The sequence below is a fragment of the Epinephelus lanceolatus genome, chromosome 6 (genome assembly GCF_041903045.1).
Source record: "Epinephelus lanceolatus isolate andai-2023 chromosome 6, ASM4190304v1, whole genome shotgun sequence".
Classification (NCBI taxonomy): Eukaryota; Metazoa; Chordata; class Actinopteri; order Perciformes; family Serranidae; genus Epinephelus; species Epinephelus lanceolatus.
In genome coordinates, this window is record NC_135739.1 from 15322028 (window position 1) to 15335680 (window position 13653).

Genomic DNA, 13653 nt, shown 5'->3' on the forward strand with positions numbered 1-13653 from the left:
CTTCTTTTTGAAACTCGAATATTTTTAGTAAACCCCCAAAGCAAAACCATGTAAAGTAGAATTACAGATAAAATACTGGATGACAATTTGTTAGTGAAACATGTCCGGTTGGTCTGAGCTTCTCTCTTACGCTATCACTCCTTCTTACACATGTTGTTATAGCACAGTGTCTCACCTTTCTTACTGGAGCTTTTGGTTTCATTGTGCCAGTCATCTGCCCGTCATGCCTGCTGGCTCAGCCTCAAGAAGAGAAGGGCTCTGACCGCATATTATCTCATTGTCCCTGCTCATCTAACACATACACATCAATCAGAAGCACAGAGCCGCTCCTACCTATACACCACTTGTTCCAGCGTCATGAGTTAGGAACGTGGTTTTTGCCCTCAGAAAAAGCAGGTGGGCGTTGGGAAAGTGATGCGATGAGGAAGTGATGGGGTGAAACGTCCCAGCAGCCACCAGCAGCCCACGCCTGAATACCTCTTATATCTCCAACACACATCCCTAGCTGCCACACATAAACAGCCTGCATTCAGTGCATGTGTGTGGGTGAGTGTAGTGGTGACGGTTGGCGGGGGAAACATGGGCTCTGTCCCCTCCAGGCAGAGAAAAAAATGACTTATTTAACACAGTGAGAGAACACCTGACATTAAATCTGTGTGAGACAGTGCCAGACAGGAACACAATGGAGAATATAGGGACAGAGACAAAAAGCTCAGCTGAGAGGAGGAGAGGGGAGGAGGAGAAGGGAGACAGAGAGGTGAGAGAGAAGAGACAAGTAGATAAAGAAGGAGAAGAAGGGAGGAGGGGAGGGGGGGTCCTTGTTGGCCGGCCCTGAGGAGAGCTGTGGGGCTGACTGAGATATGAAAGGTCTTCTTGCCCCTAATGACTGTGCTGCCTGGTAAGACTGTGAGTCACACGGCAATGTGAGGAAGATAAGAACACTGCCAGGTCCTCTCAGTCAGCTCTCTGGGCTCAGACGCATATGAATGGTTGTGCTTGTATGCACATATGCATGCACACATTCAGTCACACACACACAGTTGCTCACTAGGGTACAACTAATATGGATTTTCTAAAAGCTGGTTCAATATTATTTAAATGCTGATACATTATTATTTTCAGGACTCTATAGTTAAAATGCAATTATTTTCATTCCAAATAACAGCCACAGAAAAAGTATTAAAAAGTTGGAAGTGCACATATTCTGCAATATAATGTAATCCTGTACAACAACAGCACAAACAACATTCTCACAAATGACAGTACAGTAATGTTTTTCAGCACCTGTCTGAAACAGTGTCAACAAAAGATGCCACGTTTAAAAGGGGACCCCGCGGAGTTTTTGTGTTTTCAAATTCAGTGTTTCTCACCAAAGTGCATTATGTTTATCATTGCTTTTGTTGCAAAGCATTTATATTCATAAAGTTCTTTTATAAATGTGAAACCTGCATTGTTTACATTCATGTTTGCTAGCTTTCTGGTTTCTTCTTCCCTAATCTCTGTAAACAGATATCTGCATATGTATGCAGAATCTGTAGGCAAAGTAACAAGATTTTGGGATCAGAAATGTTTTGTTTTGGTTTCCGTTTGTACTCCCAGTAGTATTGTCCAATTAAGTTCGAGTGGCAGGTAAACAGTCCTCGCAGAAAGCAAAAGAGGCTGAAATTCCTTTTCGGAATCAAACAACTATCGTCTGATAACAAGTTGGCTTAATATTGGCTTTTTAAATTACCTGCATACAGACTGTGGCTCAGAGGTAGAGCGGGTCGTCGCCAATCGGATAATCAGTGGTTCACTGGCTCCTCGGGTCTGCATGTCAAAGTATCCTTGAGCAAGATACTGAACCCCAAATTGTTCCTGATGATGCTTCCATGAGTGTGAGTGTGTTAAAAACTGAGTAGCAGGTGGCACCTTGTATGACAGTCTCGGCCACCAGTGTATGAAAGTGTGTGAATGGGTGAATGTGACTCGTAGTGTCAAAAGCGCTTTGAGTGGTCGGATGACTAGAAAGGCGGCATACAAATGCAGGTCCATTTACCATTTACCATATCTGTTTATAGAAATTAATCAAAATGACTGATGCATGGAAGAGGAAGTGTCAGCCTGGATATCAGCTGGCTATATCGTATCTCCCGAAATATTGTTTGCCGCCCCCAGAAGCTTTATCACTGTCAGACCAATAGCTGATGGATTTAGAGATTGCTTTTTCCCTGCATGTTGCTGGTGTATGGCTACCTCTTGGCACTTTACCACCATAAGCCACCTGTTGATCAGATGAATAGTGTAAAACCATTGGCAGGGATGTGTGTGTTGTCACATGCAGGAGCGTCCTCATGCTCACGCACAATACAAAAGAATGGGCACCCACTAATAAAAACAAAAATTGCACCATATCTCCAATACTAGTTGTCAAAATCACCACAGGGTGCCTTTAGGCTTCATAAATAAAGTTTCACAATAGCGATATACAAAGGTACAGTATCTTTTATGGAAATACAATTAAGAAACTATTTATAGATAAAATAGTCATATTTGAATTAGTGCTGGGTGATACTGTGAAACTCAAATATTATGATATATTAAAAGAAATACCTTGAAGTCAATTAAAAAATTATAAAGACTTACAGTTGGTAACTTTGTTTGTTTTTTAATTACAGGCAAATAAAAACACAGATCACAACATGACATGATAATATGGTCTTACAAAGAGAAACAAAGCAAAGTAAAAAAAAAATAAAGAAAGAAAAAACAAAAGTTAGAGTTACACCATTCTCGGAACCCATCGGCTGTATTCGGCGTCTGACTTCCGGCCAACTTCCGTTTCTATATAAAAGTAAATATGCTGGTCCACTGCGATGGATTCAGAGTTTGCAGTGACGCCAATTATGTTCCGCCTCGTTAGTTCACCGCACGGACTGTTTAACCTGGCAACAACTGCAGCCGGCTCAAACGTGATTGGTCAATATCACACGGACTACAAACAGCCTACAACCGGAAACCAGGGCTCTTCTGCTCTTCTTCTGGAGGCAAGATCTCCGGGGTTTGCCTACAGACTCTACATTCACTGAATGTAGAGTCTGTATGTAGAGACTAGAGTTACACAGACCAAAGTGGATAAAAGAAAAGATATATAAAAGTTAGTAGGATCAAATCAGTAATTCAAAAGTTTATAGTACTAGTAAAAAAACAACAAATAAATAAATAAAGCTAATATGACAGGTGGAGTGTAATTATAATTCTATATAGTTCCACTTTTCACTAGAGCAATTTTTCTTCCATTTCATGTTATGTTGTGTTACTTTGCAATGGTTTGTCGAGAAAAAAAAAATCATAAGAAACTGACACTGATATTGGTAAAATAACTTGTTGTCATATCTGCTGAACTCTCACTATACTCTGAAAATCAAGCCCCCCTTTCCACAGCCTCTAATGGCATTCGCTAGAATCATACTGCGGTGCAGTCAGCAACAACCAATCAGAGCTGAGGAGTCTGTGATGCAGCTGTCAATCATGTCAATTGCTCCATGAACTGCAGTCAGACTGTCAAACTAGGCAGTGCTGATCAAATATGAATCAGGATTCTGTTACTGCATTGCTTATTTCTTGCCTCTAATGTTTACAGAAACATATTTTAGTGTACTGTTTAGCTGTAAAATGAGGACGTTGTATACAGAAGTGTATACAATGGGAGGGCTGGGTCACTAACTCTCTAATTTTACAGATGAGCAGTACACTAAAATATATTTCTGAAAATATTTGAGGCAAGAAATAGGCAATGCAGTAATAGAATCTTGATTCATATTTAATCAGTGCTACTTCGTTTGACAGTCTGACTGCAGTTCACGAGCAGTGATTGACATGACTGACAGCTGCTTTAGAGACTCCTTGGCCCTGATTGGTTGTTTCTGTATATATGCAGTAATGCCATTAGAAATGGTACTAAATAGAGCTTGCAGAGGAGTATCAGTCTTTTTTTCCGGAGATCATCTGTCTCATTTCATGCTGTGTGAATAAAGTCACAGGTTCAGCAAATATAAAAAGTTATTTTTATAAAAGTTACGAACTGAAGCTTCAAGGAAAGCCTTTCAAAACAAGTTGTAAATCAAACACGATGACCAAACTAGTGGAATAAGGCACTGTTACTTTTAGTGAGCAATAACACCTTGGAAACGACTATTTGGAAATACAAATTTATGTGAACTTGCATGTCAAAACACAGATGTGCTCTGTTTGATGTCATTATAATATCTGGGTTTGATTTTGCCAGAAATGTAGCTTGATGACTCTTGGCTTTATCATGATATGCTTGAATTGGACGCAAGTGTGCAGAGCATTCCTGTCTTCATATTTGATTATTGTTTCACCTTCTTTCAACAAAGAATTGCATCATAAGCACTGAAATAAGTTCAGAAAATTGGCATAAGGCTGTGATGCAGCTTACAAGACCTGAAAATGACATAATTTCAGATATACTCTGATGTTATGAGACTAAATGACACAAATTTATTTCTCAGTATCAATATTACAGCGATGTATTGTCTCGCCACTGTGTTTACTGCAGGGCTTTTGTATTAAAATGCATTAGATTGCTACAGGTGTTGTTTTTGTGACCTCCTGTTGCTGTTTTGCTCATCATGTTGGAGGTCGAGCTGACTGAATATTTAACCAAAGAACAATCTTTTTCTGACTCTAATGCATGCATACACACAAACCTCATGTACATTATATGTATACATGTTATGTCCATACATATTCATGATTTTTTCAAGTGTTTTTTTTTTTATCGGCTCTCCCTTTGTTTTTCTACACATCCATGGACACAATTAAAAAAGAATACCATATCTGTCAAGCAGTCATCTTCAGCGTGCCTTCTTCGCCCTCTGTCCCCTCCCTCCTCTATCTCTCCTCCACTTCTCCTCCTGAAAATGTCCTGCTCTGCTTGGGGGACGGTTGTGTCAGATGTGATGCATTCACCACCTCGTAATTGGTTTTGTAATTAAATGTTTCTGCTTGGTTGATCACAAAGGACATAGTATTCTCCCTAATTAGGCTGAAAATTCAATATCCTAATTCTTTTCGCCTTTTTTCTTCTCCCGTGTTGACCAAACGATTGTTGATGAACGCAACAGCCGGACCCGCTGTCACTCACTCTGCATATTCCCGTCATATTTTTCTTTTGTCCTTTTCTTCGCCTGTCTCTTTATCTCCCCTGTATTTGCCCTTTTCATGTTGTTCCCTGTCATTCCCTCCCCTTCGTTCACCCTTTCTCTTCTTATGAAATCGAAAGAAAGCAAGAGATAGAGGGTGAGACGTTCCCCAGAGGTGGCACTGTGCCAACACATTGGGCCGTGGCAGTGTGGCATGTGCATGCACGCAAAGGCAATTCCATATAGAGCACTTTTAAAGAGCGGTTGGGCATCGTTATAAGCAGCACTTAGCGAGATTGTTTGATCAATATTGAGTTGATCGTGCTCTCGGAGGAGCAGGGTTTTCAATCGCCCAACCCAAATGCCTTTTCTGGGTTGGACAGCCAGAAGATTCTGTTTCACAGGCTTTTTTTTTTCCTCCCAAATTAATCAATTTGAAATACCACACGTGGAGTCACATTCACTCCTCCTAATTGTGGACCTTTTTTTCAATCTCGCCAACGCTTGAAATGTAAAAGAGCATCTTCTTTCCTTGCCTTTAGAGTCTAGACATTGTACGATGTGTTTGTGCTGATTTTATATATTGTTTATATATTATTTTACATTTAAGTCTTTGCTACTGTTCTTTAGCAGGCTGCTTCTTTTGTGTTACGGCAGCCCATTTTTATATCCCCTCAAAAATGTGTACTTTTGAGATAATCGCCAAACTCACAGCACAATGCTGAGGTGCAAGAACACCAAAAACAACAAATATGGAGAGAATAAATCTCTGCAGACAACAATGTAATGGTGAAGCCAAGTTTTCCATTACTGGAACTTTAACGCAGCATATGTTGCATTCCAGATGTTTGTGCGGTATTTCTTTCTCTTAAATTACTTGTCACACTTGTACATGTAATTAAACTAGTAGTTCAACACTGAAAACACTTTTCAGTATCTTGGGCAGGTCCGGTATGGTGCAGACAGGGATAGTGGTCCCCATTTTCAAAAAAGGGGACCGGATAGTGTGCTCCAACTATCAAGGTATCACACTGATCAGCCTCCCTGGTAAAGTTTACTCCAGGGTGCTGGAAAGGACGCTCTGACTGATTGTTGAACCTCAGATTCAGGAGAAGCGATGCGGATTCCGTCCTCACTGTGGAATAGTGGACCAGCTCTTGACCCTTGCAAGGCTGATGGAGGGGTCATGGGAGTTTACCCATCCAGTCTACATGTGCTTTGTGGAACTGTAGAAGGCTTTTTACTGTGTCCCAAGGAGATGGATGAAAATGGATGGATAGATGGATGGATGGATAGAAGTTTAACTACAGTAGCTTGCTGGTAGTATAACTATGTTGATATCTGTACAGTGATTTATATATTCAAATTACTTTAATACTATTTTTGCATAGGTAACTACTGAAACTACAAACAATTTTGAGTCATAAAATGATTTTTATTTTAACCATTGCCTCTCTGCTGTAATTGAAGCCCCTTTGGCCAGCCCCGCCCTTTTCTTCCATCCTGACTGCTGTGAAGGCGCCCAGGCAATGCATCCATCAGGCAGAATTTGTAAAACTAAACTTGAACATATAAGGTGGTCAGAAGTATTGATTATTGCTATCTATCACCAAATGTTCAGAGAAGTTGTTGCATGCTATTTAAGTTACCCAGCTAATTGAGTAATCCTGCCTAGAGCATACTTCCATCTACAGTAGATGCTAGTTTCTGGAAGGCACGTGTCTGACTGATGGACATTGTATACAAACCAAACCAGACAGTTCTTGCATTTTCCATGTTTTTTATGTAGTATGACTAGTAAACCAATGGGCACTTACTGCAAGAAACTCAGTTAGTAAATCTAAAAAGCCTAGTCCCAATTAAACGTGTAAAAATGTGTGGCTACACATTTTGACAAATAAACACCTGTCTCAATCAGATGCCTGGTCTGGTTGCCAAGCAGTTATTCAAATTCCTTTTGTCCAAAAGGGTCCTTGGATCAAAAGAATCAAAAGGGGTTTTTTTATAAAAAAAAAAAAAAAAAAGTATTCCAGATTGTGAGTATTGTTTTAACAGGATAAAGTGGTGCCGTGTCGGTTTGCAGAGTGCCGTAACTCTCTCTCTCTGATGCGCTGTCTGTTGGTACCAGATCAAATTTATGATTCATAATTGTCATGTTATCTGTAGCCGTTTCAAACAAGAAATATTCATACTGGTTTAAACAGCAAACGTTTTGTGTAAAAGGAATTAAAGGCCTGTCCCATATAGACACCTGTCCAAAATATAGGCCCACTGATTGTGAATTTGATCTTTAATTTGATTTTTAACAAAATAGTTTTTCCAAGTAACTTTAACCAAACTAGAAACCTCCCTAAGGGTTGCTTTGCTGTGGTTTAGCTTCTTCCAGTGTGAAGTAATTGGTATCTTGTGAAGCTATGCTTTCAAAGTAGCTTTACAAATTTTTTCTGTAGTGATTTCTCCTCAGTTTTTGTGCTGTAATTGTTGGGTACACTATGTATTCAGACCAAGGGATCTTTCGCTGTGAACTGCATTTCCCATGTGCACAAAGCACAGATTATTTGATATAAGCTTTTGTCAAAACATTCGTCCTGGTGAAGGTTTAGCAAATAGCTGACTCTATTATAAAACACCTGCATCAGATATTAAGGTGCTGAACCTTCTTTTCTCCATATACTCCCAAAAAGCCTTTTTTAAACAGGTACGCATACATTATCACTTGAATTAATCACAATGTGACAGATTGCCACCATTTTCTCAGCAGGTTGTCAGACAGCGAGCTGTTCAGGGGTGAGGCAGGTTAAGTGTTGCGGTCAAGGATTGAATAGTCGTGTTTGTGTGAGTGTGTGTGTGTGTATGTTTCCACCAGGGAGTGGAGCTAAGCTGACCCCACGATCTGTAGGTCTTGCTGCAGGTCGGTTCCACCGCTGAGGCTGCCACATGGCTGACTGGCCTGGAAAAACTCCCTGCTTTTCTCTGTTTTCTTCCCCTCTGTCTGTCTTTCCCTCGCTCTCCCTCTTCTCTCTCCCCCCTTCTCTTTATTTTGTCCTCCTATCTCTATTATCTCACTTTCCCTCCCTCTCCCCCTACCTCTCTCCCTCTCTTCCTCCCTCTGGTGTCTAATGTTTGTTTGTGGCCTGTGGTGTGTTCAGTCAGAATTACCATCAAACAGAGACGAAGGGTTGCAGAGGGACGCGGATTAGCTTTGACATGCTGAGTAAGACCGCAGCACTCAGAACAGCACATTGCTGCTAATTTGGTACCGCTGTTAATTTATCCTCTGCCCACATGCGCACAAACACACACTCTCTCTCTTCCTGTCTTGGGGAGTCACTGTGTTTTTAGTCAAAATGTGCGTCAGGGATTTTTCTGGGAATGACAAGCCTGTTGTTAATGAGTGAAGAAGAGGGCTCGCCAAATCTTTGCGAGTGTGTATTGTGTATACAGTACGTGTGTGTGAGTGTGTGTGGGAGAGTTCTGGCTCAATGGCGGCTCTTGGCAGAGCAATGCTCTCTTCTCCCTGGTCGCTAACATCAGGGGACCAGCCAGGCATGTAATGGAAACTTTGGAGATTTAGAGGAGCAGCTTGCTAAATACGACCCCCTGATGTACTACCTTAGATGGCTCCTATTGTACGAACATTGCTAAAGCAGGTCTTCATGATAACTTATTACATTTTACGAGGGTATGAAACATGCTGTGGTTGCTCCTAAAGCTGGATAATGAGCAGAAGATTTTACAATGTATGCACCTGTTTCGTATTTTGGTTAGAGCAAACATGGGAGTGCTGATTGTAGCCGGAGGTAAAACCCACGTTGGTTTAGGTTTTTGGATAAAGCCTCATCATTAGAACAAACATTGAACCCAGGCTTAGACCATGAAAAAGGTTGTGTTTCGTCTCCGACTAAAGGTCGAGTTCCGGACAATAGATAGAAAGCAGATGCAGAATGTGGAGCCTCCTCAGTTTTAATGGTGTCTGACTGCTGCAGGTTGTTTTGAGCAGATGTGTTGTAGCAACAGGGAACTTGTTGCCGATCCTCTCACTGTGTGTGTGTGTGTTATCCCTTGCATTTATATGTCTATGAATGCTTTTAGATATGCGTGTTTCTATGTGTCCATGGAAAATATCTGTGCCTGTTCCGAGAATCCAACAAGAGACGAATGCACTTGCTCGGTCAACATCTGCAGAGTTGAACTAGCCTGGCAAACATCTGCCTTATGAGCAAGAGGCTAATTAAAAACCTGCTGCCTGTGTAACGTCTAGTTTATTCAAAAGCAGATTCGCATATGCAAACTTGTTCGTAGACCCTGTACACACACTTGTGAGCCGTCTCTCCCCTATCTTTTCACACTCCTTCTCGTCCTTCTTTAAATCTCTCCTCCTTTCACAGCTACGTCCATATTTGCACTCAGGCGCGTGCTCCTGTGTAATTCATCTGTGCTGCAGATTAATTTTTCAGAGCCCAGGCAGCTCTGCCACTGTCAGTAAGAGGAGCAGGAGGAGGAGGAGAAGGAGAAGGAGGAGGAGGAGGAGGGCTGCAGTCGTCTGGGTCTCGGGAAGGCTTGCCAGCCAGCACAGGTGGCGTTTTGTCTGGATTCTGCCCAGGGAGCGAGGGAGCAGAAAGAGGAGGAGGCAAAGAGGGGAAGAAGGAAGCACCAGGACAGACAGCATTTGGATTTATATATAATTGTTTAATTCAGTGATTCAGTATTTGATCCTTTGTAATTGGTTTATTTTTAATGTGGAAACCACAGTAAAACCCTAATCCTGGTGACAGAATTGGGCTTTGAATAAAGAAAGACCCATACCTGAAAGTGCCAAATTGCTTCCCGGAATTGATGATTAAGGGTTAATGAAAAGCATCTATGCAGCAAGGGATGAATTTTGTTGATGTCTGTTAAGTGCAAATTGCAATCAAAACCCTGTTGTTGAAATGTTATGAAAGATCTAACCCTTGTTTTTATCCTGTTGTCATGAAATGTTTCATTTTCTGTGTGTGTGAGCACTGCCAAATGTGCACATTTGTGCAGTGGTTTGGCTCTTCTAAGTATTTACCCCCTCTCTGAGATGCTGGCAGTTGGACTGGGTTGTTATTAAGAGTGCTTCATCTGGCTTTGTGATTACAGCTCTGACCAAGCTGACAGACTGCAACCCCACCGACAAACAGCATGCAAATGATTCTCACACATGAGCATGCATCTGTGCTGTGATACAACAGATAGACAAACACACACACACACAGAGATATATGCACCAAGCAGACATGAACACATGCTGTATGTGGGGGGAGTGTCAAACACACACACACACATATATACTGTCACAGTCGCTCCGCAATTTGTCACACAGTGCTGCGCCATTAGAAATTTACACCTGCCACTTGACACACCCCCGGCACCCCAACACACACAATCTTTACACTCACACACGAAAACACTTCCTCCTTTCCTGTTTTTTTTCCTGCTGTTGAAAAAGGAGAACCCAGCAGGGAGTGAAGAGGGAAGGTGGAGGGGTGGGAGGGCGTGGGGTGGAGCATCTGGAATAACACTCACCCGTCTCTCATATCACTGCTTTCCCTCTGATCTCGTCTGCACACACTCACTCATACACACATGCACTCACACACATACAAGCACAGACTGTCATTTCACATACCCGCTATCACCACCACCGCTCCTGCTCCAGCCCTACTTTTCTTTCCGATGAGATCAGTGCGGGTGGTGGTCTTGAAGTAGACCCCATCTGGTGTGTGTGTGTGTGTGTGTGTGTGTGTGTGTAAGAGCTGGTGCCATCCTGGCTGGGACACTAGTAGTTTGGGGAGGGGGTTGCTGGCTTCTGTCCACCAGTGATCTACTGTACAACGCCACTCACTCTTCACACACACAGGCTGTGAACTCGGCTCTACAAAGGCAAACTGCTGTCGGTACTTTTTGCTTTTAGAGTCAAGGGTCGTGCACACGTAGATTCACTGTTGATTGATTCTTTGTTTGTTCATTATCATGTTACTTTATGGTCTTAAAGCCCTTCGAGACAGTGCTCCCCAGCATGGGGATCAGGACCTCCCATGTAGTCCGAAAATAAATCTGAGTTGTCACAGATGATGACAGCAAGAACAAAAAACCTCTGTTACCCATACTGTACGTATGTTTTTATAACTTTTTTGTATGTTTTTTTCTTATTCTTGTGAGATACTGAATAGCTTGTTTATGCTCTACTGTCCTACAAATCAAACAACCTGAGAGGAAAAAAACAACTCTTGAAATTAATGGTCACAATTTTTATGTATGAATTGGTGACATTTTTCCTATCTTTCTTTTTTTAATTTTATTCATTTTTCAATAACTCTCTTACTAACATTGCATCTATAGCCCAATCACATGTGTACACATACTCACATTGCAACTGAGAATGAGTAAACTAGGCTCCATTCAGCCCTGACAAAAGGTAGCAAAAATATTTATTTAAACAGAAACAATGGTGTGTTCGACACCCTGTGTATTATGCAGGCACATTGCTTTTTAATACAGCAGGTTTAAATTCAGTTCAATTTGAAGGGCTTTTTGGGCACTGGAAACATAGATTTACATTGTGAAAGGAAGTGTGAAATAAAGCAATAACGATGTAAAGAGCTACCAGAATTTGGTTTATATACAAATCGCTGCGGATAGGGTAACACCTCTGACCACCATATGAGATTAAATGTACTTCAAAGCCAGTTGCACACCATTTCACACCATTTCAAGGAGACATCTTGTTCAGCCTAGAAACTGTAGCAAAACAGTGCACACCGTTTTCAGATTAAACTTGCCCCAGATGTAGCCACCAGTTATCCAAGCCAAGACTTTCTCTTTCATGCCCTGCTTATTGTTTACAGTTTGATTGGTAACTCGAGACAGGTCCAGACAACATCTCAGCTAATCTCTAAACATATTCTGCATATGATGCAGATAAATAAGAAAAAAGCTAAAAAGCTTGCCGCAGATGGGTTCTGAGATTGCATTTCGGCTGATGTGTTACGCTTCTTTTCCTCTCCACATGGACTGTTTACCTGGAGGCAACCAAAGCCTGCTAGAATGTGATTGGTCAGTACTACTTGGACTACAAACAGAAACCAGAATGCTTCTTGTATTGTTGCCTATGAGTCCACATACAGTACATTTAGAGATATCTGGATCAACAGTTGAAATGGATAGCTAGTAGGAGTAGAACCAATGTAAAGCAGTGCTACAGCAGGGTGAAGTGTTTCTTCAGAGGCTACATGTGTTTTGTCATTCCTTCTATAAACACACTGACACACTATATACTTTTGTCAGGGCAGCAGATTAACTTGAAAGTCATTTTTCTCAGTTTCACTACACCAACATTTATTACTTTTTGGCACTGTGGGGCTAAAGCGGCTATTAAGTCATGTGGTGCTTACATGACTTCTCATTTCAAAGAATAATCACGGAAGAATTAAACTGTGACTTGGGTTTATTTAGTCATTAAGCAGGCTTCATGTAGTTTGACGCCTCACGGTGGAGAAATTAGCCTTAAAGCTGTTGGCTTGTTTTAAAATCCCGAGGCTGGTTTGGATTACCGGCTGTCAATCAACAGCGGCTGTACGTGTGTGTGTGCGTGTGTGTGTGTGTGTGTTTGCATGTGTGAAGAGGGTAGACAGTTAAAGTCTCTGCGGGCTATGTTCAGACTGTATCAATATGATTGACAGCATTAATGGTGTGATAATTCCACACATCAGGCAACTGAAAAGCTTCATTTCACAGAGCGGTTTGGATAATCAGTGTCTGAAAAATAAACCCAGTTCTTCCTGTATTCGCTCCATCATTTTGCCTTTCTTCTCTTCACTTTCACCCCTCCTGCATATTAAGCTCTCCCTCCCTTTATTCCTCCCTTTTCCTGCAGGACGAATGCCGTAACTTCATGAAGGTGCTGCTCAGCAGAGAGGGAGGCCTCTTTGTGTGTGGCACCAACGCCTTCAACCCGCTCTGTGCCAACTACACTGTGAGTTAACTCTAAAATAACGTCATGATGATTGCTTTGACATCCTTGATGAATGCCTTACAGTATCTATTATTCCTAAACAAAGGCCTCGCTTTCAAACACAATCAGTGCGCCTGTTCAGGTGAAAATTTACAGCTTGATTGGAGTTGTTTGTTCAGCTCTCGCGGCAGTGTTGACTTCCTCCCCAGGACTTATTTATCCTTGTTGTCTGGCAGTTCCAGTGCCTTGTTTCCCTGAGATACAACAGTTGTTATTTCTCGGCGGTTAAACTTTGCGGTCTGCCGAGCTTGTTATCGTTGAGAGTCAGAGACGGATAATCAAGAAGAACACAAAGAGGGGAGAAGAGGAAGAGGAGGGTATTCAGAGTAAGAGCGAAGACGTGACTTGCTTGCGTGGTTTGATTTCTTTTGCAAGTGGTTAAGAAAGCAAAGCAATTCCCCAACTGGGATTTAAGAGACACCGAGGTTCAAGCTACAAGTGTTAAGTGTTGACAGAGCTGATTCAAAC

The 13653-nt window shown here is 41.7% G+C and overlaps 1 protein-coding gene across 1 annotated transcript in view; it reads left to right on the forward strand.

The window, feature by feature from the left end:
• sema6bb (sema domain, transmembrane domain (TM), and cytoplasmic domain, (semaphorin) 6Bb) overlaps window positions 1-13653 on the forward strand; it is a 164463-nt gene that overhangs the window by 80704 nt on the left and 70106 nt on the right. The window contains exon 6 of the mRNA XM_033621764.2: window positions 13048-13146. Within this exon, the coding sequence (XP_033477655.2) occupies window positions 13048-13146 (99 nt within the window). The remainder of the gene's footprint in view (window positions 1-13047; window positions 13147-13653) is intronic.